The following is a 26,443-nucleotide window of genomic DNA, read 5'->3' as shown; positions in this document are numbered from 1 at the left end:
CGTTTGAAAGCTCCTTCACCAGTAAACCTCAACTACTACAACTGTTCTAACTTCCTAAACTGTAATTTTCCATTCTGCATCAATCATGCAATTCAACTTTCCTCCCCAGCCAGCTGAGTACACAGTGAAAAATAATGTGACATATGTAAATTGCTGTCACAACAAATTCATGGTTTTAGATCTCACAGTTCAACATTTTTACTTCTCTGATCAAGGTATATTTACTAAGTAACTATGAGTGGGACAACAGAGATTAAGTTGTAAAGAAGACAAAAGTCTGTGCTCTAGTGGAGCTCACACTCTAACAAGGAAGACAGATCTTACATAAATAATTATGAATATGATGAAATGCTATGACGGGGAGTAGAAGTGCTATGAAAGCAGATAAAAGGAGTCTAACCTAGTTTGGAGGTGCAAAGGCTGTCAAGACAGGCTCCCCAAAGCAGAGATGTTTCTCCTCTAATCAACTGCATATTCCAGCCCACATTCCTAACTTATATTTAACCCCTCGACCCCACTCTGTCAGTAAAGGAGCTTGTTTCCTCAACTTGCCTTGGATTCCCCGGTGACTCCCTCTCCTTAATTTACATATATGACCAAGCTTCTCCTGCCCAAGCAGAAGTTGAACTCATTTTTCTAGAGAGTAATTTGGCCACTGCATCATGTATCTAAAAGTGTACACACTCCTTCTTTTGATACATTAATTCTACTTCAAGAAATCTTTCCTAAGAAAGATTAAAAAAAAAATCATTTAACGCGAATACGCAAATGCAAAACATTTTTTAGAATAGCGAAAAATTAGAGAAACAACTTAAAATAACAAGAGGAGAACAGCTATGGATGGGCCTTAATACACATACAATAGATGATACTGCAGGAAAAAAATAAAGTGAAAAGAAGACAGATGACAAAGCTTTTAATCTTAAAGCAAAAGGCTTACACCTGTAAGCAGGTTAAAAAATACATAGTAAGTAAATCAATAATAAAAATAGGCTATAAAACTGTTAGCTGTGTATTAAAAGTGTATAAATAAACACTGGAAGGAAACAAGTTGAATCATTAACAGAATTTATACAAGATGTAATTTTCTTCCTATTTTTCTGAAGGGACAGAAAATGGGACTATTTCCCATAACAGCCACACAGCTAGGCAGCTCCATTAACTCCGTCCCATACTCTTAACTCTCTAACACACTGCACTCCCATACTCTTAACTCTCTAACACACACCCCAACTTTAAGGAATTTGCTAGAACAAGGATTAACCACCTCCCCGGTGACCAACCAACAGACACTTCAGTTCTCCTTTTAACTGGCCTCCCTGGCTGCTAACACCCAGGACTCTCCACAACCTTCCTTCTGACTCTGACCATCCCTGCTCAGAATTCTTAGCTATTAACACTCTTCTACATTTCCTATAAATGAGGTGTTTCAGATGTCCATCCTCTGGCCTCCTCTTTTCTACGCCACATACTTGGACGAGCATATCAATCCTCATGGCTTCAACAACTTACATTCTGAGGACTCTAAAATCCACTGACAGCTTTTCTCTCTCCTAAATCCCATTTATTTTTAGTCAAAGCCCTACTATTAATTCATCATCTGGATGTCTCACACTGTTCCCATTATCTGCAATTTCAAAGCTCCACTTCCCTCCAGTATTCTTTATCATGTTCAGTCACAGCACCATCTATCTGACTGACTGTCCCAGTCACCACCCTTCATTCTTTGCTTTTTAACAGCTACCCGTACTATTCCCACTTCCTAATCAAGCCTCTTCGTTTTCTTTAAAGTCCTAAAGAGCTAACAAATCCGTCTATTTTTGTCACTAACTCCACTACAAAGATTAAGCCAATTCAAAATCATAATGGCCCAACTGGTCCTCTTGTGTCTCTCAGACCTCTCTTTTCTGTAACAGAGTAACCGTCCCAACATGCAAATCCAATGGTTATCATTCCCCATTAAAACTAGCACCTAATAGGTAGAGATTATCCATTAGCAGTCCCTTCATGATAAACCCTAGACACATTCCTGCCACAAACCTTTGCATTTCTCTTTCTCCATTGGCAACAGCAGCATCAAGGATTCGCAGCAGGCACTGCAATAGCTGCTTTACCTGAACTATTTACAACCCTATGAGGTTGGCACTGTTTCCATTTTACAGAAAAGGGAAAAAAAAAGTTTGTCAAAAAGTATAAGGACACAGAACTAGTAAGTAGCAGAAAAGTGAAAGTGATGTAGTCGCTCAGTCAAATCCAACTCTCTGTACCCCATTAACAATGGGGTCCCAGTCCCAGTAGGCTCCTCTGTCCATGGGATTCTCCAGGCCAGAATACTGGAGTGGGTTGCCATGCCCTCCTCCACGGGATCTTTCCTACCCAGGGATCGAACCCAGGCCTCCCACATTGCGGGCATTCTTTACTGTCTGAGCCACCAGGGAAGCCCCGATTAGTGGCAGAGCCAATATCCAAATCTCCATCTTTCTAATCCCAAAGTACTTCACTGTGTTTTAGCAAAAGTAACTAAATCAGCTTCTAAAGCAGCTATTTGTCTTTGAAGACTCTGCTCAGGGACGAACTCTGGAGGGATTCCTAGGAAACTGGTCTAAGGAGGGTGAGCAGGTGGCTGAAGGACAGGGAAGTGAGAGAGACTTGTGTTCGGCTTTCTTCCTCTTCCATAACTACATGCACTTTCTAGAGGCTTCCCTGATTGCCACCCCATCTTCCAACAGAGCTGGTCACTTTCTCCACCACACTTCTCTACTTTGTCCATACAGCTATCATTATACGTTATAATGTGTTGCCATGCTCACTTCTCATCTTACCGACACACATCTGGAAGGCAGGGACCCAGTCTCAGCCAACACATCCTTGTAAACCCTGGGTTCCTAGCACAGCAGCTGGTACGTAAGAGGCACCCAACAAGGGGAACTACCTCTTCCTCCTCTCTTCTTTTTAACCTCTATCACAATTCAATCCTAGGCAACACCCTCAGAGCCTCACTCCCGTCTCTGGCTCTCTTCCACACTGTATCCCCTCCCAACCCGGTACTGTTTTTCTAAACAGATAAAATATCACTGCCTGATTCAAGAAGACTGAAGGCCCTCTTCTGCCTACAGAGTATCCGCCCACAGAACTATCATCAAGGCTCTCCAAGATCCGATTCCAACTCCGCTCATACTTCTGTAAACTCTTCACTATAAGCCCTCAAGTCGCCACCAGTACTGGGTCAGGTACCTCAGCCAAAGACACCAGGCGGTTCCATTCCTCCCACTTGGCACAGTCTGGAATATTCTTCCCCAACAAGGTGTCTCAAATTCTAACTCATTTTCTAAGGTCTATCAAATACTATTTCCCTTATAAATCTGTTTCCTGGAGCTAGAATCATCATCTCCTCAGTTTTCCCATATAGTCGCTCATTCTTTACACACTTGGTATGTCTTCACCTAGAGTTATTCGCACATACCTGCTCCCTGCCCTGCACCACTGTCCCCTCCATATACTGAACTCTGTATTCCTTGAGGACAAGAATCCACATTCGGCTCACTCAATGTATTTACTGGGCGGCTGCTGCCTGGTTCTCTACTAGAATCTAGGAAGAAGGCAGAAACAAGTAAGTTCTTATTTAAACTCACTCAGTTGCTGAGAGTGCCTGGTACACCATGTATCACTCTTGTTCAGTTCATTAAATTCACTATGTTAATAAATATATTGCTCATTTGATTTCTGTCTGTGTTTCCCTTCACTGCTATCACCAACAGAAACTAGAAGGAAAGACTTTTTAAGGCTAGGTGGGGGAAAAGACCTTTGATTTCTTTTCTATTCCCCCAGGAAATTATCCAGAAAAGTCAGGAAGCATAGAAGGAATGTTCTGAAGACTACATTTTATTATGAACAGAATCTAGGAACAGAGCAGAGACTGGATTACTTGCTGATTTCTCCTGAATCACACTGGCAGAATGGCATCAATATTTTGTTTGAAGAGCTAAAAATATCACACTCATAATAAATTATTCTAAAAACTTCCAAATAAAAATTTTATTATCTCTCACATTTATAATTAAATCTCCACTGCCTCTATTAGTATGCATAATTTAAAACCTGAATGAAATTCCTGAACTGAAAGTACATTCATGAGACAAAGTCTATTAGAAATTCATCCTATCAATAAGAATTAACAAGAACATAAAGTAAATATATACCCTTTAAATATGTCTCCTAAAAAATGATTTTATGCAGATAATGTGACTTAATTTTCTGGTTGCAAAGTGTGTTAGAAATTCATTTTTAAATTAAAAAATCTAGACTGGTGATTCTGCCCTAATAAAGTAAGCTTATTTTGCTGAACATACAAAAAAATTACATTTAAATGAAAATAAACATTTAAATGAAATTGAAAATAAATGAAAATCCAAGGCAGGAAGCAAAACATATTGTTTTATTCAACAAGAGGAGCTTCCTTCAAGCCTCACTTCTTATGGAATGAAGAAATACAAGTAATAATCATCACAGTCATATTCCTAATTTTCCAAGGCAACCTAGAAATCATGCATTTTACAAATAAACTGAAGAGCAATTCATACCCAACTCCTGCCACTTTATGAAAAAGCCTCCTACAATGACAATTTCTCTTAAGAAAACTGCCGTCTTGGATCCAAATACTTATTTACCTTGGATAAACACATTGCTTTAAAAAATTTCAATTTTAAATTAAATATAATAAACTCTCAGATGAACATATATCACTGCAAATCAAAGAAAACTGACAGCAGCTCTTTCTGGTTAAATCTTCACAACAATGTTAGGATTTTAGGAAGGAATTCTTGTATCTCTTGATAACAGTTCAATGTATCTCCAGAAAGACCTTCAGTTCAGTTCAGTCGCTTAGTCGTGTCTGACTCTTTGCCACACTATGAATCGCACCACGCTAGGCCTCCCTGTCCATCACCATCTCCCGGAGTTCACTCAAACTCACATCCATCGAGTCGGTGATGCCATCCAGCCATCTCATCCTCTGTCCTCCCCTTCTCCTCCTGCCCCTAATCCCTCCCAGCATCAGAGTCTTTTCCAATGAGTCAACTCTTCCCATGAGGTGGCCAAAGTATTGGAGTTTCAGCTTTAGCATCAGTCCTTCCAAAGGGCTGATCTCCTTTAGAATGGACTGGTTGGATATCCCTGCAGTCCAAGGGACTCTCAAGAGTCTTCTCCAACACCACGGTTCAAAAGGATCAATTCTTCAGTGCTCGGCTTTCTTCACAGTCCAACTCTCACATTCATACATGACCACTGGACAAACCATAGCCTTGACTAGACGGACATTTGTTGGCAAAGTAATGTCTCTGCTTTTGAATATGCTATCTAGGTTGGTCATAACTTTTCTTTCAAGAAGTAAGCGTCATTTAATTTCATGGCTGTAGTCACCATCTGCAGTGATTTTGGAGCCCCCAAAAAGAAAGTCTGACACTGTTTCCACTGTTTCCCCATCTATTTCCCATGAAGTGATGGGACCAGATGCCATGATCTTTGTTTTCTGAATGTTGAGCTTTAAGCCAACTTTTTCACTCTCCTCTTTCACTTTCAAAAGGCTTTTTAGTTCCTCTTCACTTTCTGCCATAAGGGTGGTGTCATCTGCATATCTGAGGTTACTGATATTTCTCCTGGCAATCTTGATTCCAGCTTGTGTTTCTTCCAGTCCAGCGTTTCTCATGATGTACTCTGCATATAAGTTAAATAAGCAGGGTGACAATATACAGCCTTGATGTACTCCTTTCCCAATTTGGAACCAGTCTGTTGTCCCATGTCCAGTTCTAACTGTTGCTTCCTGACCTGCATATAGGTTTCTCAAGAGGCAGGTCAGGGGGTCTGGTATTCCCATCTCTTTCAGAATTTTCCACAGTTTAATGTGATCCACACAGTCAAAGGCTTTGGCATAGTTAATAAAGCAGAAGTAGATGTTTTTCTGGAACTCTCATGCTTTTTCCATGATCCAGCGGATGTTGGTAATTTGATCTCTGGTTCCTCTGCCTTTTCTAAAACCAGCTTGAACATCTGGAAGATTACGGTTCACATATTGCTGAAGCCTGGCTTGGAGAATTTTAAGCACTACTTTACTAGCATGTGAGATGAGTGCAATTGTGCAGTAGTTTGAGTATTCTTTGGCGTTGCCTTTCTTTGGGATTGGAATGAAAACTGACCTTTTCCAGTCCTGTGGCCTCTGCTTAGTTTTCCAAATTTGCTGGCATATTGAATGCAGCACTTTCACAGCATCATCTTACAGGATTTGAAAGAGCTCAACTGGAATTCCATCAACTCCACTAGCTTTGTTCATAGTGATGCTTTCTAAGGCCCACTTGACCTTACTTGGCCAAAATAAGCTACATGACTTGCTTTTGTTCCAAAAATGAACTGTTTGTTCTTCACTTCCAAAAGCATTGGGTTGGACCTAAAACTGCACCAAGAAAGATTACCAGAAATAAACAAAATCAGACCAAAAAAAACAATGGTTTTCGCCAAGAACATCCAGGCGGTAGGTACTATTTCCCATCTATCCATTTGTTCATTCATATGAGGGCCAGCTAAAAATAAAGCCCTGGAATACAGAAATATAAAACAGTCCCTTATCCTTGGATCAATAAGTGACAATTACAGCAGTATAGGTACTATAATTTGTCTGCCCTCAAAGGAAAGGAAGCATGATAAAGGCACAATCTTATTTCGGGAAGGAGAAAGTGCCACCAAAAAAAAAAGTACCTGTCAACCAGACTGGAAGAGTATTACGTTAGCTAATAAGCTTGGCAAATGGGGAAAGGGACAAGAGAAATTCATTTTTAAATTTCTTGCCAGGTTGACGGTTAACCGCTCTATCCAAAACTTGATTCCCTTTCTGTTCTCACCCCTCTTCCCCTCCAGAATGAGACGTATCAGAAAAAGGGAGACTGAAACCCAGGAGGTCCCTGTGAGGCCTTCCCGGGCACGAAAGCCCTTCCATGTTTCCTGAGTTCCGAAGAGCAGATTCAAGCAGTTACTAACTAGGGACGTGAGGGAATGCAGAAACAAATGAAAAGCGGTCATTCAGAAAAAGTACTGACAGCTTGCTAGTTCAGTGACAAAACAGAGCCCCAGTCTCCCTCAAGGGATGCGCGTAACAATCTGACGAGTGTCTCTGAGGGGCTCTGAGGCAACTGAGACCCCCCACCCCTCCCAGGAGGTGGATGGTGACTATGTGCTGACCCTGGACAGGCTGGAACCAGAAGGCTGATGATTAAGATTCCCAAAGCATTGCCCTGTTATCTCACCACACCTGAGGAAAGCCCACAAGCTGAGCATACACCCTGCAGCCCTCGCCTCTAATGCTGCCTTTAGAAAACCTCCCCGGAAGCCACTGGGGAGTTTGGGTCTTGGGGCGTAAGCTGCCCATCCTCCTGGCTTTGTGCTCGAACTAAACACTGCTCTTCACCACAACCCGGTGTCAGAAGACTGGCACCGCTGGGTGCTGGGCAAGTGGACCCCAGTTTGGTTAGCTAACATTTTCTAACCTCCAGTGTGTCCCATCCCTCTCCTGTCGGGTCACTTTATATTGGCTTGGCTCTGTTCAACAGCCTCCTCTCTGTCTTCTGGGGCTTGCCCCTCCAAGCCCACACTGGCAGGCAAGTGGGAATGGAGAGTAACTGGGTGCCTCACTCTGAGGCCCTCCAGCTCAGGAAAGAGGAGAAATAAGGACCTTAAATTTAATCAGGGTGAAGGCTAAAATGAGACTTGCCCTAAGAAGCACTCCATTCAACTGTGCTCGCCAGTTCAGTGTCTTTAAGTGTATCTGTTACATCCTTTCTTAACCATGTCCATAGTTGTTGACAAGAAATTAATTTAAAATTAAAATGAAAGAATTATTAAGTTTGTTTAAAAAAAAAAAAACAGGACAGATGAGAATTAATGATTCTTCAGCATCATTGGTCATTAGGGAAATGTCAGTTAAAATCACAAGAAACCACTAGGTATCTATTAGAATGGTAGCAAATTAAAGACAGACAAACAAAATGACCCTGACAATACCAAGGGCTTCTGCGGAGGCACGGCCCCCGGGACCCCACACGCTGCTGGTGGGAATGGAAGCCAGCACAGCCTATACATAAATGTTTCTAGCGGCTATATTCCTAGTTGCCAAAAAAACTGGAAATAATCTAATGTCCTTCAACTGAAGAGTGAGTAAGGACACTGTGGTTGGTTCCTCCACACAACCAGCAATAACAAGGACTGATCTACCAATACATACAACAGTAGGGATGAATTTCACGTGCATTATACTAAGTGAAAGATGCTGGGCTTAACAGGCTACTATACTCTTTACACTACATGACTCCATGTCTATACCATCCTAGAAACAGCAAACTATAAAGGAAGAAAACAAATCAGTGCTTGCCAGGGGCTGGAGATGGGCAAAGGTTGCCTGAAAAGGGATATGGAGGAATCTGGGTGTTGGTGGGTGATGGAAATGTTTTCTATATTGATTGTGGTGATGGTTACAAGACTGTACACATCTGTCAAAACTCACAGACCTGCACGCTAAAACAGTTTAAGATTTACTACATGTAAAATATACCTAGTTTTAAAAAATGAAAGAAATTCTGGCCACAAAAAGATGAGACTAAAAAAATCAGCAAGGCATTAGTCATACATCGTGAAGGATCCTGCTAAGAAGTTTAAGATTTTATTCTCCAAGTAACCAGTGTATTAAATAATCTTAAGAGAAGGATGGACACTTCAGTTCTGTATCAGGTGGAAGATGGACAACAGTTATAGACTGGAGTGGGAGCAAAACAGGGAGCACCTGGGAGGTCTCAGTCACTCAGGGCACAAATGACCGACACCTGATGGGCAGAAACTGTAGACGTGGACAGAGAAAGTTAAAGGCAGGAAATCTGCAAGTTTCTAGCTATAGTGAAACCATGAGCCAGGCTGCGGTTGAGAAAAAGATTTTAAATAAGCTAAATTTAAATGCCTATGGGACATTCAAATACAAACACCTGGTCCAGAGCTCAAGGGAATATCCTGAGATGCAGTTTCAGATTCGAGACTCGTCAGGGTACCGGCAGCCATGAAAATGTAAGGTCAAGCTCATGCGGAGTATGTAGAATTAAAGGTGAAGAGAATTCTGGGAATTATCCTGAGCAACGCCAGCCTTATGGAGCTAATGATGTAATCTGAAGTATAAAGGAACTGGGTGAGTGTGCAGCAGAACTAGAAACGGTTCCAGTTACGTGCCACTTCACTCTGCGGTCTCTCAACCACGTAACTCTTGGCTTCTCTGATTTTATCTTTGGCCTGATCACCCTGGGAAAGCTGAAGCAGTGAAAAAGTTACTGTGGAATCCAAGGCTTCACTTTGTACTTTCCATATTGCTGACGTAGATAGTGTTCAGCAAATAAAGTAAGAAAAATAATCTACTGAACACACTTATTTAGTCAATTAAACCCATAAGAAGCACTAAAAGGGGTGAAATGATTCACTTCAAATACAGGTAGTTACACATTTTAGTAGCCTCACCTTGGGAACTGGACAAACAACTCTAGAGATGCTTTAAAGGATCTCTGATACCACAATGAATTTATCAGGAAATACCACAGGACCGATCCAATGAGTCTATTTAATCAGCTCTCATTCAGAGAGAGGTATGCACCGAAATTCCCTGTGGAGTGTCCTCAAAATGTCCATCATGTCCAAGGTCTACACCTGAAAATACTGATTAAGGAACTCTGGGGGTAAGACCCAAACTACTGTATTTTCATTAGTCCCCTACGTGACTCTGATGTGTATACACACACAGAGTGGTGTGTATACTGTGTGTATACATCACAGGTGTGTACTCCGCTGTGTACACACCACACATCACTGATCCCAAATTGAAAAGCAATGATACAAAAGTTAGTTCCAGCAGCTACACGAAGTTGTCAATTGGAAGGCAATGGCACCCCACTCCAGTACTCTTGCTTGGAAAATCCCATGGATGGAGGAGCCTGGTAGGCTGCAGTCCATGGGTTCGCTAAGAGTCGGACACGACTGAGTGACTTCACTTTCAATTTTCACTTTCATGCGTTGGAGAAGGAAATGGCAACCCACTCCAGTGTTCTTGCCTGGAGAATCCCAGGGATGGGGGAGCCTGGTGGGCTGCCGTCTGTGGGGTCGCAGAGTCAGACACGACTGAAGCGACTTAGTAGTAGTAGTAGTAAACTATATCCTAATCCTTGCAAACAGCTGAGAGTGTACTAATATACATTCCCTGACCTAAACCTAAAATTCTGAGTCTCCAATCCTATAAAATATCTGTGAATCAACTTTTGGTTTTGGTTAACTATCTTTGAGAGGATTTAACTTCTAGTGGAATTCAGAAAATGGCAGTGGAAGAAAGGCACGGAAAATAAGTCATTATCTCTCTATTGTTTTATTCCAATTCTCCATTTTAACAAGAAACCTACCAGAAAAATCTGGTCATTTTATCAACTCAAGTGTTAACTTCAATGAGTATTTAAGCAGAATAGTATTTAAGCTATACTAGAATATTCAGAGTCCACTCTTTCAATTATCAAAATTTTCCAAAAAATTCCAATTTCCCAATTATATCATCAACGGTTATGAATGAAAACAAAAATAATTATCCATAAACAAATTTTTCCCACCAAAATCCACACTTACCCATCTCTTCCCTTACTGACAATTTTTACTTCAAAATAATAAATCCCACACGCTGCTGGTATTGGATGCGTGGCACGAACTGACGCCGCATCTTTTGGGGTTTTGCCATGACCTGCATGAGGAACAGGAAGAAAGACGATCAAGACAGATATTCAAATGAAAATCTTAACTCAGGAACGAACACAGCTTTTGAATGATATATACATTTCTACTCTCATCAGTACAAATAATCAAAGATTTAGTAACACACTTCTCGCATTAATCCAATATGCAAAATAGCACAAGTTAAACATGGAACTCTTCACACAGTTACTAGTTTGAGTGAAATTTCCGAATCTAATAAGCACGTTGAACCCAGTAATCCTTTTTGCAAATTAAATAAAATATTTTAAGGTAGACAATATTTTTAAGAGACAAAAGGATACACTTTAAGAACATGATGAGAATGAGATTCATTTTATTAGATCTAAATTTGCATAATTTGTAAAATTCCTAAACAACACATTTTTGCCAAATGACCTTTTTAAACCAGAAACATCTCTATGATTGACTATTTTTTATACAATTAGATTGAATTGGTGAAACAGCCTTCTTACTTTAAGAATTTACGAAGCCGTTCTTTGACATACTTTGATCATTAATTCTATACAGAAGCTGATCCATAAGAGCTCTGTGGCCCATCACGGCCCACCGAGAAGCCTGTCTGCCCTCCAGCTGTCTTTTCTTTTCTAAGAAAGGAAATGAATAAGCCATACTATTGCTGACAAAACCAGACAACAGCTTTTAAACTTTTACATATCAGATTTTCCTCAATCTAATCGCAGAGAATTTTATTCACTAGTATCACATTCCCCACTATGTCTATCACCCAAGACACAATTATCTTGAAAGCTAGCGTTGTGAACAAACCCATGTGAGCAAGAGAAAATATGCCCAAATATGCCCATAAAACCACCAGGAGAATAAAGACAGAAGCTGAAGCAGCATGTCAGAAAGGACTCAGAGTGAATGAGACAAGCCCCACAATCCCCAAAAGGGCTGATGAGAAATAAAGCTCTAAGTCATTACTCAGGTGTTCCAGTTAGATATGCTTCACCCAGTACCGTCATCAATCTTCCAGTCAGACTAAACCACTACCTTCGTGGGTAGCAGAATTCTGCTTCTTAAATTTAACATGAGTGTTTTAAAATTAAACCTCTCTTTTAAGTCAAAAATTATATTGGCTATACAATAACCATCACACATCAATGAGATCATATCTTTTCTTACCATATGCTCTGTCAAATTATCAATGCGTATCCTATCATTAAACAGTTGAGTGTACACTTGCAGTGCAAATTAGCACATGGTCACATGGCCTAAAAGAAACAGAATGAACTCAGCCACTCTAGTCTACAACCATTCATAGGTGTCTGAAGTATACATATTATGGACACAAGTTTTCAGCCCAGGGGACAACTGAGAGGTGATCAACTTAGCTAGGAAGATAACAATGGAAGTGGCAATGTACAGATGCTGATAAAAATGCTTTAACATAAGTAGGTAATATTTACACTGAGCTAAGTGGAAGAAAAATATAACAGCACAAATCTCAAGAATGATATGCTAATCACTTTTTTAAAACTGAAATTTTATAAATTATCGTTTCAGCAAAACATCTTCCACAGTAAAATTATGTTCAAATAATTGAGCTGCCTGGGAAAAGGTCATGTAAAGAAAAAGCTTTTTTAGAATTTAGACAGCTAAAAATAAATCTCAGGAAAACCCCAATTAACCCAGGAGTCCTAAATCAACCAGCCTTTATTTTAGTTTTGGCTTTTCTGAAGAGGCGTGCTCAATAAGGGAATCTGAAACTATACTTAATAACAGTATGTGATAATAGATGACATATATTTAATACTATGTGAAAGGTACCATTCTAAAAGCACTGTATTGACATAGAAAACAAACTTACAGTTACCAAAAGGGATGGGGCTGGGGTAGATGTATTAGGAGTTTGAGATTAACATATACACACTACCATACATCAAACAGATAAACAAGGACCTATCGCATAGCATAGAGAACTATATTCAGTATCTTGTAATAACTTACAATGGAAAAGAATCTAAAAAATTTATATGAACGTATAACTGAATTACATGCTGCGCATCTAACACACACACACAATGTAAATTAACTGTACTTCAATTTTGAAAATGGTGAATAAGCAAATAAAAGCACTGTGTTTATTAGCTCATTTCATATTCAAAACTACCCATGAAGTAGGTACTATTTATTACCATTTCACACTTGAGGAAACCAAAGGAAGAAACTCAGGTCTCACTGCTGAGTGAGAGTCCCAAACCAGGATCTGTGCTGGGATTTTAATTCAAGAAGCCTGATCCAGAGCGAGCTCTGAACTCACAGGAAGGATTTAGTTACCATGGCATTCTGGGATCACTTCAGAAGTACTCCCACCTCCTGTTTAAGCTACTTCTATGAGAAAAGAAAAAGAAAACTAATATTTGAGCATAAACAATCTCTCAAAGCATTAGGTGCTTTTGTATAGATTTTTCTCATTCAACATCTGTGAAATAGGTATAATTCAGGGCTGCCGTCTATGGGGTCGCACAGAGTCGGACACGACTGAAGCGACTTAGCAGCAGCAGCAATCTCATTTTTAAAAATGAAATTCTTACAGAGGTAATATAACTTGCCCCGAATTGGTAGAATCATGCATTAAATCCATGTCTGAATTAAAATCCCCTACATTTTACTACTGTGCAAAAATAACTGTAAAGATTTATACAATCTTAAATCTCCAAGACTAGTATATTCATTATGTTTTACCAAGACACTACAGAAAAATTCTGTAACGGTGAAAAGGATTTGCTTCATTTTAAAATTAACTTTAAAGGTAAAGATCCAGGAGAAAGGCGAGATGTAAGATTAAACGGATGGATACTATTTTTAGGTGAGACTAGTAATATCATAGGGCCTATTTCTAATAACATTTGTCGGCAGGAAGTATATTACCTTAAATTTTGTGGTGACCAAAGTACAACCTCACACTACCGAAGCGCACATTTTAAAAACCACAGTCTTCAAGGTTAAGTGTTTTCTAGATGGTTCAAGAAGAAAATACATGTGTTGCTTCAGGATTCTAAGGCTAGCAAGGTCAGTTTCTCCCTTGCACACCATCTGCTGACTGCATTTAACTGGACCGTTCTGAATAAAGCCCCCACGCCTAGAACCCACCACTCTCCAAAGAGCAGCTAAGTGCCGTTCTGAAAACATACCTAGTCTTCCTTGTACCACTAGCCTTCAGCACAACTAACGTCCTCCCCTTCCAGCCAAGAAAAAGATAAACTTCCTGAAAACCCTGTCTGACCTCTCCCTCCCTCTGCGTTTCCCACCTCTTCCTTTCAGCTCCAGCCACGCTGGCCAGGCCAGGCGGTGCCCACACAACTCCCTTGAGCTGCAGAGCGGTGCCCTTCCTTCTCAGCCTTTCTATCTCAGCTCAAGCTTTACTTCCTCAACTGTTCTGTCTCTAATCTCTCTGACTCAGTCTAACCTTGCTTATAGGCCCTCCATACAACATTCCCACACATAACACTCACACGTGATTATTTTATTGTTTCTGCACTTCAACTCCTGGACCTCTCTTTTCCCCATGGACTTCCACTCTAATTTTGACCATTCTTCCTGGAGCCATGCTCTGGATTCAGACATCACCTGAAACTACTCCACGGCAGAAACATTAAATTCTAATAAAGTCTGTCTTGCTACTAAACACATTTCTTGAATACAAATTAGCTCACATGCACTTGATAAATATGGGAATGATGTCAGCATAATAAAGAAGTCATTCAGTTCATAACAGCTTTTCCCAGTACATTAATGAATTGAAGGGAAAATTTTAGCAATATACAAAAGGCCCGTAAATCAAAAGAGCTGGGATTCCTCCAGAAGTGTATTCCTATTGTCCCTGGTGTTTGGTGGCTTCAGAAACTGCTATACTAACCACCATGTTAAGCCATCTGGGAAAAATTTGACAGCAGCACAGACCAGAAGTGCCACAGTACTCCTTCTCTGTTTATATCCGCCTGGATTCCTGCATCTCACGCCTGCTTATTTTACACTTCGGGTCACAGTTCGAGGCCAGCTCATGCCCTCCACTGCTCCGCTAAGCCCCATTCAGCCACGGGGCGCTTCAGTTGGCTGCTCTGGCACTCTGATACACCTCCATTTGTGTTTTGTTCTAGTTTGTTCCTTTCTGGCAATGCAAGATGCTGGAAGCTCATCTGGCTTATTTCCTGCCCCAGTCCCAGAATCAGTCATTTCTCTAAGGAGCCCTGGCTCCTCTTATGGACAAATGGCAGTAGAATCCAAGATCTAGGTACCAGGTATGCTCACTGCTGGGCTTCCCAGGCACAGCTGTAAAGAATCCACCTGCCAACGCAGCAGACACGAGACATGGGTTCGATCCCTGGGTTGGGAAGACTCCCTGAAGAAGGAAATGGCAACCACCCTGGTATCCTTGCCTGGAGAACCCCATCCGAGGAGCCTGGTGGGCTACAATCCACAGAGTCGGACACTAACACTTCCACTTCACTATACACATCCATACTTTTTATGTAACTATCTGTGTAAATATTAAACTAAGCAACCAACTCTAATCCATGACCACATCGATCACTCCAACCACTTCAATGCTGAGAAACCTAGCTCCCACTGTCCACCATCCACTGATTAATCGTTGAATTCCAGTTTACGTGGATAATAGTATCAGAACTGTTAACCCATATTCCCCTGAGGTACAGCTTATCAACAAGAATTTGGCGCTTATCTACTTTCATTTACCTTTTTTAGTTCTACAGACTCCACTGATTTCCAGTAACTTGTTTATTCAGGTCAGTGCCTTTTCCCTCCTTTCCTGAGACTGTTCCATATATTTGCAATATAGCTAGATTGCTTTGTTACATTTCACATTCTATCCTGGGATTCCCCCAACCTTCCTCCCAAGTAATTTTTTAAAAATATGTATTAAACCAAAACGACAATGAGACATCACTTCACACTGCTCAGAATGGCTATCATCAAAAAAGCCACAAATAACAAATGCTGGAGAGGGTGTGGAGAGAAGGGAACCCTCCTGCAACTGTTGGTGGGAATGTAAATTGGTATCGCCACTATGGAGAATAACATGGAAGCTCCTTAAATAGAGCTACCATTTGACCTGCAATCCTATTTGGGGGCATGTATCTGGAGAAAAACATGATCCAAAAGAAAAACACGCACCCCAATATTCACTGCAGCACTGTTTACAACAGCCAAGACACGGAAGCAACCTAAACGTCCAGCGACAGAGGAAAGGATAAAGACGACGTGGAACAGATATACAATGGAGTATTACTCTGCCATTAAAAAGAATGAAACAATGCCATTTGCAGCAGCATGGTTGGACAAAGAGCGTCATACCAAGCGAAGTAAGTCAAACAGAGAAGGAGAAACACTGACTGACACCCCTTATATGTGGAATCTAAAAAGAAATGATACAAATGAACTTACTTACAAAACAGAAAGACTCAGAAAACAAACTTTTATGGTTGCAGCATGGGGGCTGGGAGAGTAAGGGACTTTGGGAAGCTCCTGTACACACTGCTATACTTAAAATGGATAACCAACAAGAACCTCCTATACAGCACGTGGAACTCTGCTCAACTTTATCTGCCAGCCTGGACGGGAGGGGGGTGTGGGAGAGAATGGATACATGTGTATGGATGGCTGAGTCCCTTTGCTAGTCACCTGAAACTATCACAACATTGTCAATTGGCTATAGCCCAATACAAAAGAAAACGTTTAAAGTCTGGGAGGGAATGCACGTATTAAGGTTCACCTTAAAAATAATACTGATTTTATTTATTATGTATTTATTTTCGGCTGTGCTGGGTCCGCACTGCTGCACAGGCTTTCCCCAGCTGCGGAGAGCGGGGGCCACTCCTCAGGGCAGTGTGAGGGCCTCCCACCACAGTGGCTTCTCTTGCTGCTGCGCACAGGCTCCAGAGCATTCCGCCTCCAGTAGCTGCAGCTCCCAGGCTCCGGAGCACAGGCTCAGGAGACGCGGCACACAGGCTTAGTTACTTCAAGGCACGTGGGGTCTTCCCAGATCAGGGATCGAACCCGTGTCTCCTGCATTGGCAGGCAGATTCCTTACCACTGAGCCACCAAGGAAACCCCCAGATGCTTGCTTCTGATTAAACAGAAACTTACATCGCTAACAGGGAAGACCAAGCCTGGGGGTTGAACGCTAGGAGGGATCAGCAGCCTGTGATATCAGGCACACACGGGAGTGGGAATTTAACCAGGCTTGTATTTTATTAGAACTGTTATTTCTGTAGTGCTCTGATTACAAAGTTCCACAGGTTTTAAGTGGTCTGCCCCAGCCCTATTTTCCCCAAAAGCCCTGTTACTTTTAGTGTGCGACTCTGTGGAAAACATGAGGTTTTCCCAGCAAGCAACTCAATTCTGGCATTACAGCGGCAAGGTCGACGTCTTCCCCAGGACACACCCTCCTATCCTCTCCCCTTCCTAAAGAACTCACTTCTGCACTTCAAAATCCAGGGAACTTGAGCTCACTGAACTCTTTCTTGTTTGTTTTTCCTCTTTCAGGACGATATACGTGGTAATTATTTTAAAGCGCTCATATGCCTTGATTTCCCTCATATGCCTACCCTTCCATCACAGGCAGCAAAACCACAGCCTAAATCAACGTTACAAGCCATCTTCCCCACTCCTGCACCGGGCAGCTGGCCTTTGCTGGATACACATCCAAACATCTTGCAAACAGTCACCTCTGTGAACAAATAACGTCAGCAGGGACCCCCACCGATATCCACACCACACAGACATCTTCAGAATGAGGGACATGGCTCACACCCTCACCGTTCACTTTAGGCTCTAAGTCCTCTATCTGAATTCAGGGAGCAAACTGCCTCGCCTCCTGTCTCACAAGATGGGACTTAAATGGGACTCCACTGTTATACGCGGTTACGTCCTTCTCTCCGCTCCCTTACTGCTAACTGGTGGCCTCTTTCACTGTTATCGAAGGGCCAGTGCGTATTTCTCCCTTCTTCAAGGCCAAGCATCTTCCGCTTCTGAACTACTTTCCTCCCTCCACATCCTCACTCTGCCAGCCTCCCAAGCTCGTATTTTCATCTTTCTCCTCTTTACTCTCCTTCCCTTCAAGCTATAAGGGCACAGTGTCCCCCAAATGCATACATGTTTCATAAAACTATATGCCTCTGTGTTATAAGCCATTGTCAGTGATGCACTGGGGTGAGTATTACGAACTTTCCCCCTAACTTTAGGGTAATAAAACCAGGTATCATTACTATTTATCTTCTTTGTTAAAACACGTTAAATCCTGTAGACATTTACTGGGACTCCATAGCTCGCACTAACATCATACTGTCACCTAACTTACGTCACTTCAGTTTTATACCCACAATCAGATTAAAATGAGACCTACTCAGAAATGACACAGGACTGTCCAAAGGACTCTTAGGGATAATTTTAATTATGTGGATTATCATCGTATATGCTGATGTTAGAAGCTGATTTTCAGATATCAGTGAGCCACAATATCAGCCACAACAAAGAAAAAACAAAAAATCGGCCCTACCCTCCATTCCCCTCCAGGTACTGCCTAATCTCTTTCCTCGTCTACATTCCTCGAGAATGATTTGTATTCACCATATTTTCTGCTTGGTCCCTTCTATTCACCCTGATTTCTGCCCCCGTCGCCCAATTCACACTGCTCTAAGGTCACAGTGATCTAACTTCCAAATCCAGTGGAAACTTTCCTGTGCCTATTTCACTAAACCTGTCTGTTGCCTTTGACGCTAAAGTTCACTTCCTCATTTCTGACACTCCACTTCTCTGCTCAGCTACTGTGACACAACTCTCCCCTCTGTGCAGGTGCCTCTTAACTACTTCTCCTTGGGCTCCCTCCAGCCTTCAATGTTGCTCTTGGCTCAGGATTCCATCTTCGGCCCACTTCTCTTCTCACTTTACTTTCTCTCTCAGACACTTGAGCTTCAACCACCAGCTAGCGGTGACTCCCAAGTCAGTCATGACCTCGACCTCTCCCCCAGGATCCCGTCCATGGTGGTACATGCCAGCCCTTCCAAGGAGAAACTGGCCCCCACGCTGTCCCTACTGAAACAAGGGGGGCCACACTCCCCTTGTGCCAGGAGGGCATCTCGTAACAACCATCACACCCCTACAGCTGACTCAACACAGACCAGCACCCACGAGAAGGCCACCAATTCGCACCACAGCATATAACGAAAAGATCTGTCCAACTGAGAATGATGGCCATCAGCTAGGCCAATTTGAAAAGGCTCTTGGGAATTTAAAATAGGAAAAAGGATAAACCAGCTAGTAGGGAAGAGAAGAAAACAACCAGAAACCAGCACTGCCGCTGAGTCACCTTAGCATCACAATCAGGGGAGAATCTCGAGCCCCAGCTCTGCACTGGCACTGCGCCTCCCTGACTCCAGAAGACCGCTGGCTGTTCTTCTAATGCTATTTCTTTGCCGCCTTCTGGATTACACGAAGTCAGAGCACAGGGCTGAGATTCACATTTTTACTTATCTCTAAATATACTGTAATATTTCCCTGCCATCATCATTTACACCACGATTCACTGCAAAAAAAACTGATAGGGCTAGACACCCAGCATTGGCCTTGATTTCTTTTTTTAATCAATCCATCATATCCGGTCAGGGTGACTTCAATACAGATCACAGATATGTCTTTTTTTTCTCTACACCCAACACTGACCAACCAATTCAGGTCCTTATTTCTTCTATGTATGCAACAGCCTTCTGAATGAGTCTGCTACCTTCCAGTCTTATGGCCCCTGAACCCATCTTCCAATTAGCTGTGTAATCTGACAAAGATGAAAATGAGCCAGTCCCTTCCTATTTAAAATCCTTTGATGATTCTTCATCTCCTACAGAATAAGATCCAAGCTCAATGAAATATTCTGTAAGGCCCTGCTGGATCTTTTCCCAGCTGTTCCTTGTCACACACTTACATTCCAACAACCTCATATTGCTTGCAGATCCAAACATTTAGAATCATTCTCGCCTCTACACTGTCGTTTATGCCTTTTCCCTTGTAATGTCCAGCCCCTCCTCCTCCCCTGTATCATATCCATCTTTTAAGACTGACCATCGGCCTCATCCCCTTCAAGAGGCTGTCCCTCACCCACCAGCTTCACCCCTGCCCACGCAGCCTGCAGTGGACACGCCTCCCATCTTCCTCAGCACTCGGTAACACACCTCCCCACTATATATACTGCACAAAGTCCTTTGAGCGCTTTGAATTCAAAGACAGTGTCTTACTCACCTTTGAATGCTCAGAACCTGGCACAAAGTAAATACTCACTAAAAGCTTGCTAAATAAATAGACAGTTGGGCTTCCCAGGAGGGTCGGTGGTAAAGAATCTGCCTGCAATACAGGAGATGTGGGTTCAATCTCTGGGTTGGGTAGTTCTGGAGAACAAAATGACAATCCACTCCATATTCTTGCCTCGGAAATCTTGTGGACAGAGAAGCCTGGTGGGCTACAGTCCATGGGGTCGCAAAAGAGTCGGACATGACTCAGGGACTAAACACAGCAAGCACTGCTGCTGCTGCTGCTGCTGCTAAGTCACTTCAGTCCTGTCTGACTCTTAGTGACCCCATGGACTGCAGCCCACCAGGCTCCTCCATCCGTGGGATTTTCCAGGCAAGAGTACTGGAGTGGGTTGCCATTTCCTTCTCCACAACAAGCACTATATACAACAATTGCTTAATAAATCATCATTACAAAAAAAAATCATGATTATTAGAATCACTTAATTCTTGTAGTTATCAACAAGTACTCCTTAAAAAAAAAAAACAAACAGATGTTCTTTGATGTGGACCATTTTTAAAGTCTTCATTGAATTTGTTACAATGTTGCTTCTGTTTATGTTTTGGCTTTTTGGCCCTGAGGCATCTGGGATCTTAGCTCCCAGAATAGGGATCCAACTCTGCATTGGAAAGGGAAGTCCTCTCAACTAGCATTCTTAAAGCAAAATTTTGGCAAAAAAGTTTTTGTGTGTGTGGAAAAACTGTTTTTAAATTCCTTGATTTTTAAAGAACATTTCCTGTATCACCTCCCATAAATCTCAAAAGACATTTATATTAGTATGCAAGCAAATATGTGTTGAGATATTTGTTCTACCTAAAGTGCAAGAAATTGATAGGCAATTAAATTTAGGAAGTGTTAAAGGTCTAATGACTGGTGATACTGAGTGGGAGGGGAGTTGGGCATACCAAAAGTTCAACCTATTTGGTTACTATTAATAATGCTTCAATTTAGAAGGTGACACTCACTGTTTACTTCTTCCTATCATTCCCAACTTTCACATTTCTTCTAAGCTGCCCTAAATCAGTATAATCCGGGTATCTGGACTTTTCCACGGCATTAGTGTGCTCCAGGCAGCACTTTCCCCAGAGGGAGTACTTTCAACATCAACTACTCTTCAAAGTCAACTGTTCTCCAGAAAGTTCTAAATGTGATCACTGGATTTTATCTAGTTGAGACAATTATGTCTCATACACTCTGAAGAACAGTAAGCTCAGAGTGTGCGACCGTGAGTTTCCACTCCTGGCCTGCCTGTGGTGGGGGAGCTGTGCCTCCAGGTGCTCCCACTTCCTCGAGTCTTAAAGGAGAGCTCTACCACCCTATTCAAAACCAGTAACGTGCTCTTGGTGTATGTAGCTGAAAGCTTTGCAAAGTATCCAGACTGTGGTAACGTCACAAATACAAAACTCCAACCTGCAACCGAAACATCCAGAACAGTCAAACTTACTGTCATATTTGTTAAAATGCTTTAAACTGGAATAAATGTATCATTATAACTAAGTCTAAACTTGTCATATTTGTATTTATTCAAAGCTAACAAGAATTTTCAAAATAAAAGGGGCCATGATTAAGGATTTCAACAGTTGGTGTATGACTGCTAAGCAAGAATTCTTTTTAAAAATTTTAACAGAGTAAACACACCCAGTTCCCCTGCAATCTAATCAACTTTGTCTGCATGGCTGGCATTGTTTAACATCAATTCCCTCAAACACTTAAGGAACCCCACAGCTTCCAAAAAGAGTTAATTCCTATTGAGAAGAACTACATCTTCAAACCAGAATACATTCACAGCAAAAGAAATCTCTTTTTCAAAGGTAGGGAAAATCCTCACCATTCTGGAAAATAATTACCTTCAATCTTTTGAAATTTTACAGCATGCAAAAAATACTTTATGAACAGTAGTTTTCAATGTTATTTTGTGCCTTGAAGTTTGATTACCACTGCCTATGACACCTCTCCTTTGCTCAGATGCCCAGTAACTTCTCGCGTGGTCCACTCAGAAGCACACAGAAAAACAAGAGGAAAAACACACATGCACACATTAAAATCACAGGGCATGGGAGGGGCCTGTACTTGTGACAAGGGGGGAGAGAGAGACAAAGGAGAGAAAGAGAAAGGGGGAGCAAAGGATGACAAACAGCAAAATCTTTTTTTTCAAAAATAATGGTTTATGTTTACAAAACAGTGGTTTCCAGAAAGTGAATCTTAGTATTACACAACAGAGTAATAAAGAGGCCAACAGGAAAAATAATTGAGACAGCAGTGTCATAAATATTCCAAACTCCAACCAATTTCACATAAGCTGTACTTTTCCCTGACCCAAATCAACAATTTTATGTCAAAGGAGTTAGTAAAACTAGTCAAGGCATGTTACAGTGCTAAATAAACTATAATCACAAATCTCAGATACCATGGAAATTCAGAGCTGGAAATTTCCTTACCAACCAACCACCTAGTTCAACTCTCTCATCACTCAGAGGAAGAAACTGAGGCCCTATCTGGTAATATGCCTAAAATCACAAACGATGGCAGGATTCAGAAAGCTAGAATTCTTTGTTCAATAATACCCTGTAACTTCTGTCTCTGATTTTATAAGCTAACTATCAACCATAAAATTTCAAGTTCTGTCGAGTCTAACAAAAAGCATTCTGGTGGTCTGATCAGAAGTGAACACTTCATTAGAGCACTGTTCACACAAAACACAAAATTAAGTAACAGCCTTCAGAGGAGGGTATTAACAAAATATCCTAACATTAAAAAAAAAGGTCTGATATTTTGAAATTTTCAGTCACTTAGACCAAGAGCCACAGCATTTAAAATTGAAAGTTCTTCTCTGGATCTATGGATAAAAGGAAGAAATATTCAACAAGGCCTATTTTTGTGCATATTCTTTGCTGCCAAATCATTTGGAAGATTTCTGTGGCTATTCTCCTTTCTGATTAAATAGTAACTTATTTATCAAGGTTCTTCTCAAATTTCAGTCCAGTAAACTTTTAAGAATTTCACCACAATGGTTGTTTATACCCTCTATATCCATGTCACTAGGATCTGAGTAAGACCGTCCCTTTGAAGCCAATCAAAAATGAGACTGCTTTGAATGTAAAAGCAGCAGGTTTGGGGCCTAAAAAAATGGATTTGTTTTCAGATTGACTGATATAATGGATTGATTCCCTCCCCCCACCCAGACATGTAAACTTGATGCATGCTATTAATTTGGGCTACATTTCAAAAATTCCCATGGCAATTAATAATTTTATATACAATTAATCTGCTTAAAGCTTTGTTTTACATAGGAGAGATAGGTGAGGGGAAGAGGGACACAAGAGCAATAGCCTAAGGCTTTTTAAAAACTGCAGGTGGAAAACAGAAGCCAATTTTATTTAAAACACTAAAAACCGTGTTGTTTTTTTTTTTTTAAACAAATTCCTGTTTTCCACGAGACTTTACGTAACGCCAACAACAAATATAGGGCATTTCCAATCGGTAGTGGTACGTTTCTGCTCCCCCAAGACAACACGTCTTCCTGAGGTTTCAACCTCTCTCACCCTCCAGTTGCTTTTATGGAGATAACACAGACGACAAACTTCGGTCGCCGGTCCTTTTGTCGTACCCCCTAGACAATCTCTGGCCTAATTTGGGGCAAACCCCACCACGGATCACTCCTCCCCCCCCCCATACATCCCTGCTCTCCCTAGATTAGAAATTAATACCCCAGAATCTTGCCTCTCTTCCCATTCCTCCCGCCGCCCCCCACGTAAGAGGAGAGCGCCTGACCCACCACCACCTGGAGAACAATGTAAACCCAACTGAGAACCCACAGATTTCCTCTATCTCGGCCCGACGATTTATCTCAAAAGGCAATCAGAAAGCGAGTTACGTCCTGTCATCCTGGATTCCCCCGAGGTGTCCTGCTCCGGGCCTGGGATTACCAGCTCCCACTCTACACGCAGGGAGCCTTAACCCTCACCACCCCCTCCCGCGATCGCCCCCCGTGGACCCCGAGCCCGGCCCCGGAGCAGCGGGCGGGCCGCGGGCCCCGGCTCCCTGCGCACGCCGCACGCCCCGCACCTTTGTAATGCACCCGCAGGTTGTTCTGAGACAGGCCGATGTAGCTGAACTTGTCCTTTGGGCTCCAGGACCGCGGCAGCGGCGTCTCCTGCTCGTCCACGGCAGGGTAGAGGCGCTTCAGCCGTCGCTGCAGCTCCTTCTCCTGCTCGTTCAGGGCCGAGTCCCCGTGCGGGAAAGGCGCCGCGGCGCTGCCGCCTGACGCCGGGGCCGGGGCCGGGGCGCCTCCAGCCGGGCCGGGGCCCGCGGAGAGGCCCGGGGGAGCGGGGGGCGCGCCGCCGGGGGCGGCCGCCGAAGCGGGCGGCGGCGGCGGCGGGGGCGGCGGCGGCGGCGGGGCCGCGGTGGCCGGGGGCGGCGGCGGCGGCGGCGGCGGCGGCGGGTGCAGGAGCAGGGCGGCCGCCGCGGCCCCCAAGCCGCCGCCCGCGCCGCCGCCGCCGCCGCCGCCGCCGGGCGAGCCGGCCGGAGACGAGCCGGCGCTGACGGCCGGGGGCGCCGGCAGGACTCCGGGCACCGGGGCCGCAGCCGCCGGCGGGGGCGGCGGGAGCTGCTGCTGCTGCTGTTGTTGTGGCGGCGGCGGCGGCGGCGGCTGCCCGGACATCCCGGCCGCGACTCAGCCTGCGGCCGCCTCCGCCTCCTCTCTCCTTCCTCCTCGGCTTCCCGGGGGCGCTGTGGCGGCGGCCGCCGGCACCAGGCGCCCAGTCCGCCCGCCCCGGAAGCAGGCGGCCGGCCGCGCGCCCAGACGGAGGGAGCGCGACGGTTGGGGGGCTCGCAGCCGGGGCAGTGGGTGAGCGGCGGGCCCCGGGCCCCCGAGAGAACGTTAGCCGGAGCGCGGGCCCGGAACAAGGCGCCGAGGCCGCAGCGAGGCGGGGCGGGGGGTGAGAGCGCGGTGCCGGCCGCCGCGGCCGCTGCTCTCGCGGCTGTTTCCCTGCGAGCGGGCCGGGCCGGCGCGAGACGCTGCGCGCGGGCGGTGCTGCGAGGGGGCGGGGCCGGAGCGCGAGCGCGGCGCGGAGGGCGGGGCCGGGCGACGGGGCGGGGCCGGGCGAGGGGGCAGGACCGGAGCGCGAGACGAAGCGCGCGGGCGGTGCAGCGAGGGGGCGGGACGGGAGCTCGAGGGGGTGGGGCCGGGAGAGGGGGCGGAGCCGCGCGGGCGGCGAAGGGCGGGCCCATGCAGGTCCAGCCCCCGGGTCCAGGCTGCTAGTGGGAAGCGCGCGGTCGGAGGAGGATCGCCGGCTGCCGGCAGGCCGGCCGCTGGCGTCCCCGCCTCTGCCGGGAGCTCGCCGTATCGCCCCGCCCGCCCGGCTGGCTGACTCTCCTCCTACCTGACTTCTTTTTGTTGCCGTCGCCCCGCCCCCGCCACCGTAGGGTCGCCGCTGGCGCGACCGGGCCGTTTCCCATCCAGGCGAAAGCAATCGAGCCCCGCTGGGAAAGCCGCGAGCCCGGTCGGCTGACCCCCGAGACCAGCGGGACCGCCCCGGCTCCCGGAGCCCAAATCGGGTCCGTGAGTGAGCCGTCCGGGCCTTGCCCGGGTTCTGCTCGAGCTCGTGCCCCCGGACAGGGCCCTGTTTGCCGCCTCCCGCTTGATGACCCAACTGTTCCGCATCCTTCACAGTTATGTTAATATCTATTTCTAAAGGGAAAGTCTCCCACTTAAACCAGAGAGCGTCTTATTAACTGATTTTATGAGGCCTTAAAAGTGAACCTCTGGTGGCAGAAAGTGTCACTAATTTATTAGGAGTGCTAATAAAGAGTGGCATGTCATCGGAGAGCAGGGACACGAAATTACAAGTTGTATTTAGGAAGGGCTTCTGCTGCTGCTGCTGCTGCTGCTGCTGCTGCTGCTGCTGCTGCTGCTGCTGCTAAGTCGCTTCAGTCGTGTCCTACTCTGTGCGACCCCATAGATGGCAGCCCAGCAGGCTCTTCTGTCCCTGGGATTCTCCAGGCGAGAATACTAGAGTGGGTTGCCATTTCCTTCCCCAGTGCATGCATGCATGCTAAGTCGCTTCAGTCATGTCCGACTCTGCGACCCTATGGACTGCAGCCCACCAGGCTCCCTCGTCCACAGGATTCTCCAGGCAAGAATACTGGAGTGGGTTGCCATTTCCTTCTCCAGGAAGGGCTTCTAGAGGCGTCCAAACACTTTGCAGACTCGTTAATTTTCATAACAAATATCTTTATTAGATAGCAATGAATTATGCCCATTTTAAAAACAAGGAACTATTCACTGAGATCAGCAGAGTCAAAAATAGGACTT

The 26,443-nt window shown here is 44.2% G+C and overlaps 1 protein-coding gene across 1 annotated transcript in view; it reads right to left on the bottom strand.

Annotated features, from left to right (window-relative positions):
* RANBP9 (RAN binding protein 9) overlaps positions 1-24,886 on the bottom strand; it is a 71,407-nt gene extending 46,521 nt beyond the window's left edge. The window contains exons 1-2 of the mRNA XM_069562997.1: positions 24,196-24,886; positions 10,684-10,795 (exon numbers count right to left, since the gene is read on the bottom strand). Of these exons, the coding sequence (XP_069419098.1) occupies positions 10,684-10,795; positions 24,196-24,790 (707 nt within the window). The 5' untranslated portion in view covers positions 24,791-24,886. The remainder of the gene's footprint in view (positions 1-10,683; positions 10,796-24,195) is intronic.
* Between the last annotated feature and the right edge of the window lie 1,557 nt (positions 24,887-26,443).

Source organism: Ovis canadensis, chromosome 20 (assembly GCF_042477335.2).
Source record: "Ovis canadensis isolate MfBH-ARS-UI-01 breed Bighorn chromosome 20, ARS-UI_OviCan_v2, whole genome shotgun sequence".
Lineage (NCBI taxonomy): Eukaryota > Metazoa > Chordata > Mammalia > Artiodactyla > Bovidae > Ovis > Ovis canadensis.
Note: the sequence above shows the minus strand (reverse complement) of the source record. Positions and strands in the feature narration are given on the sequence as shown.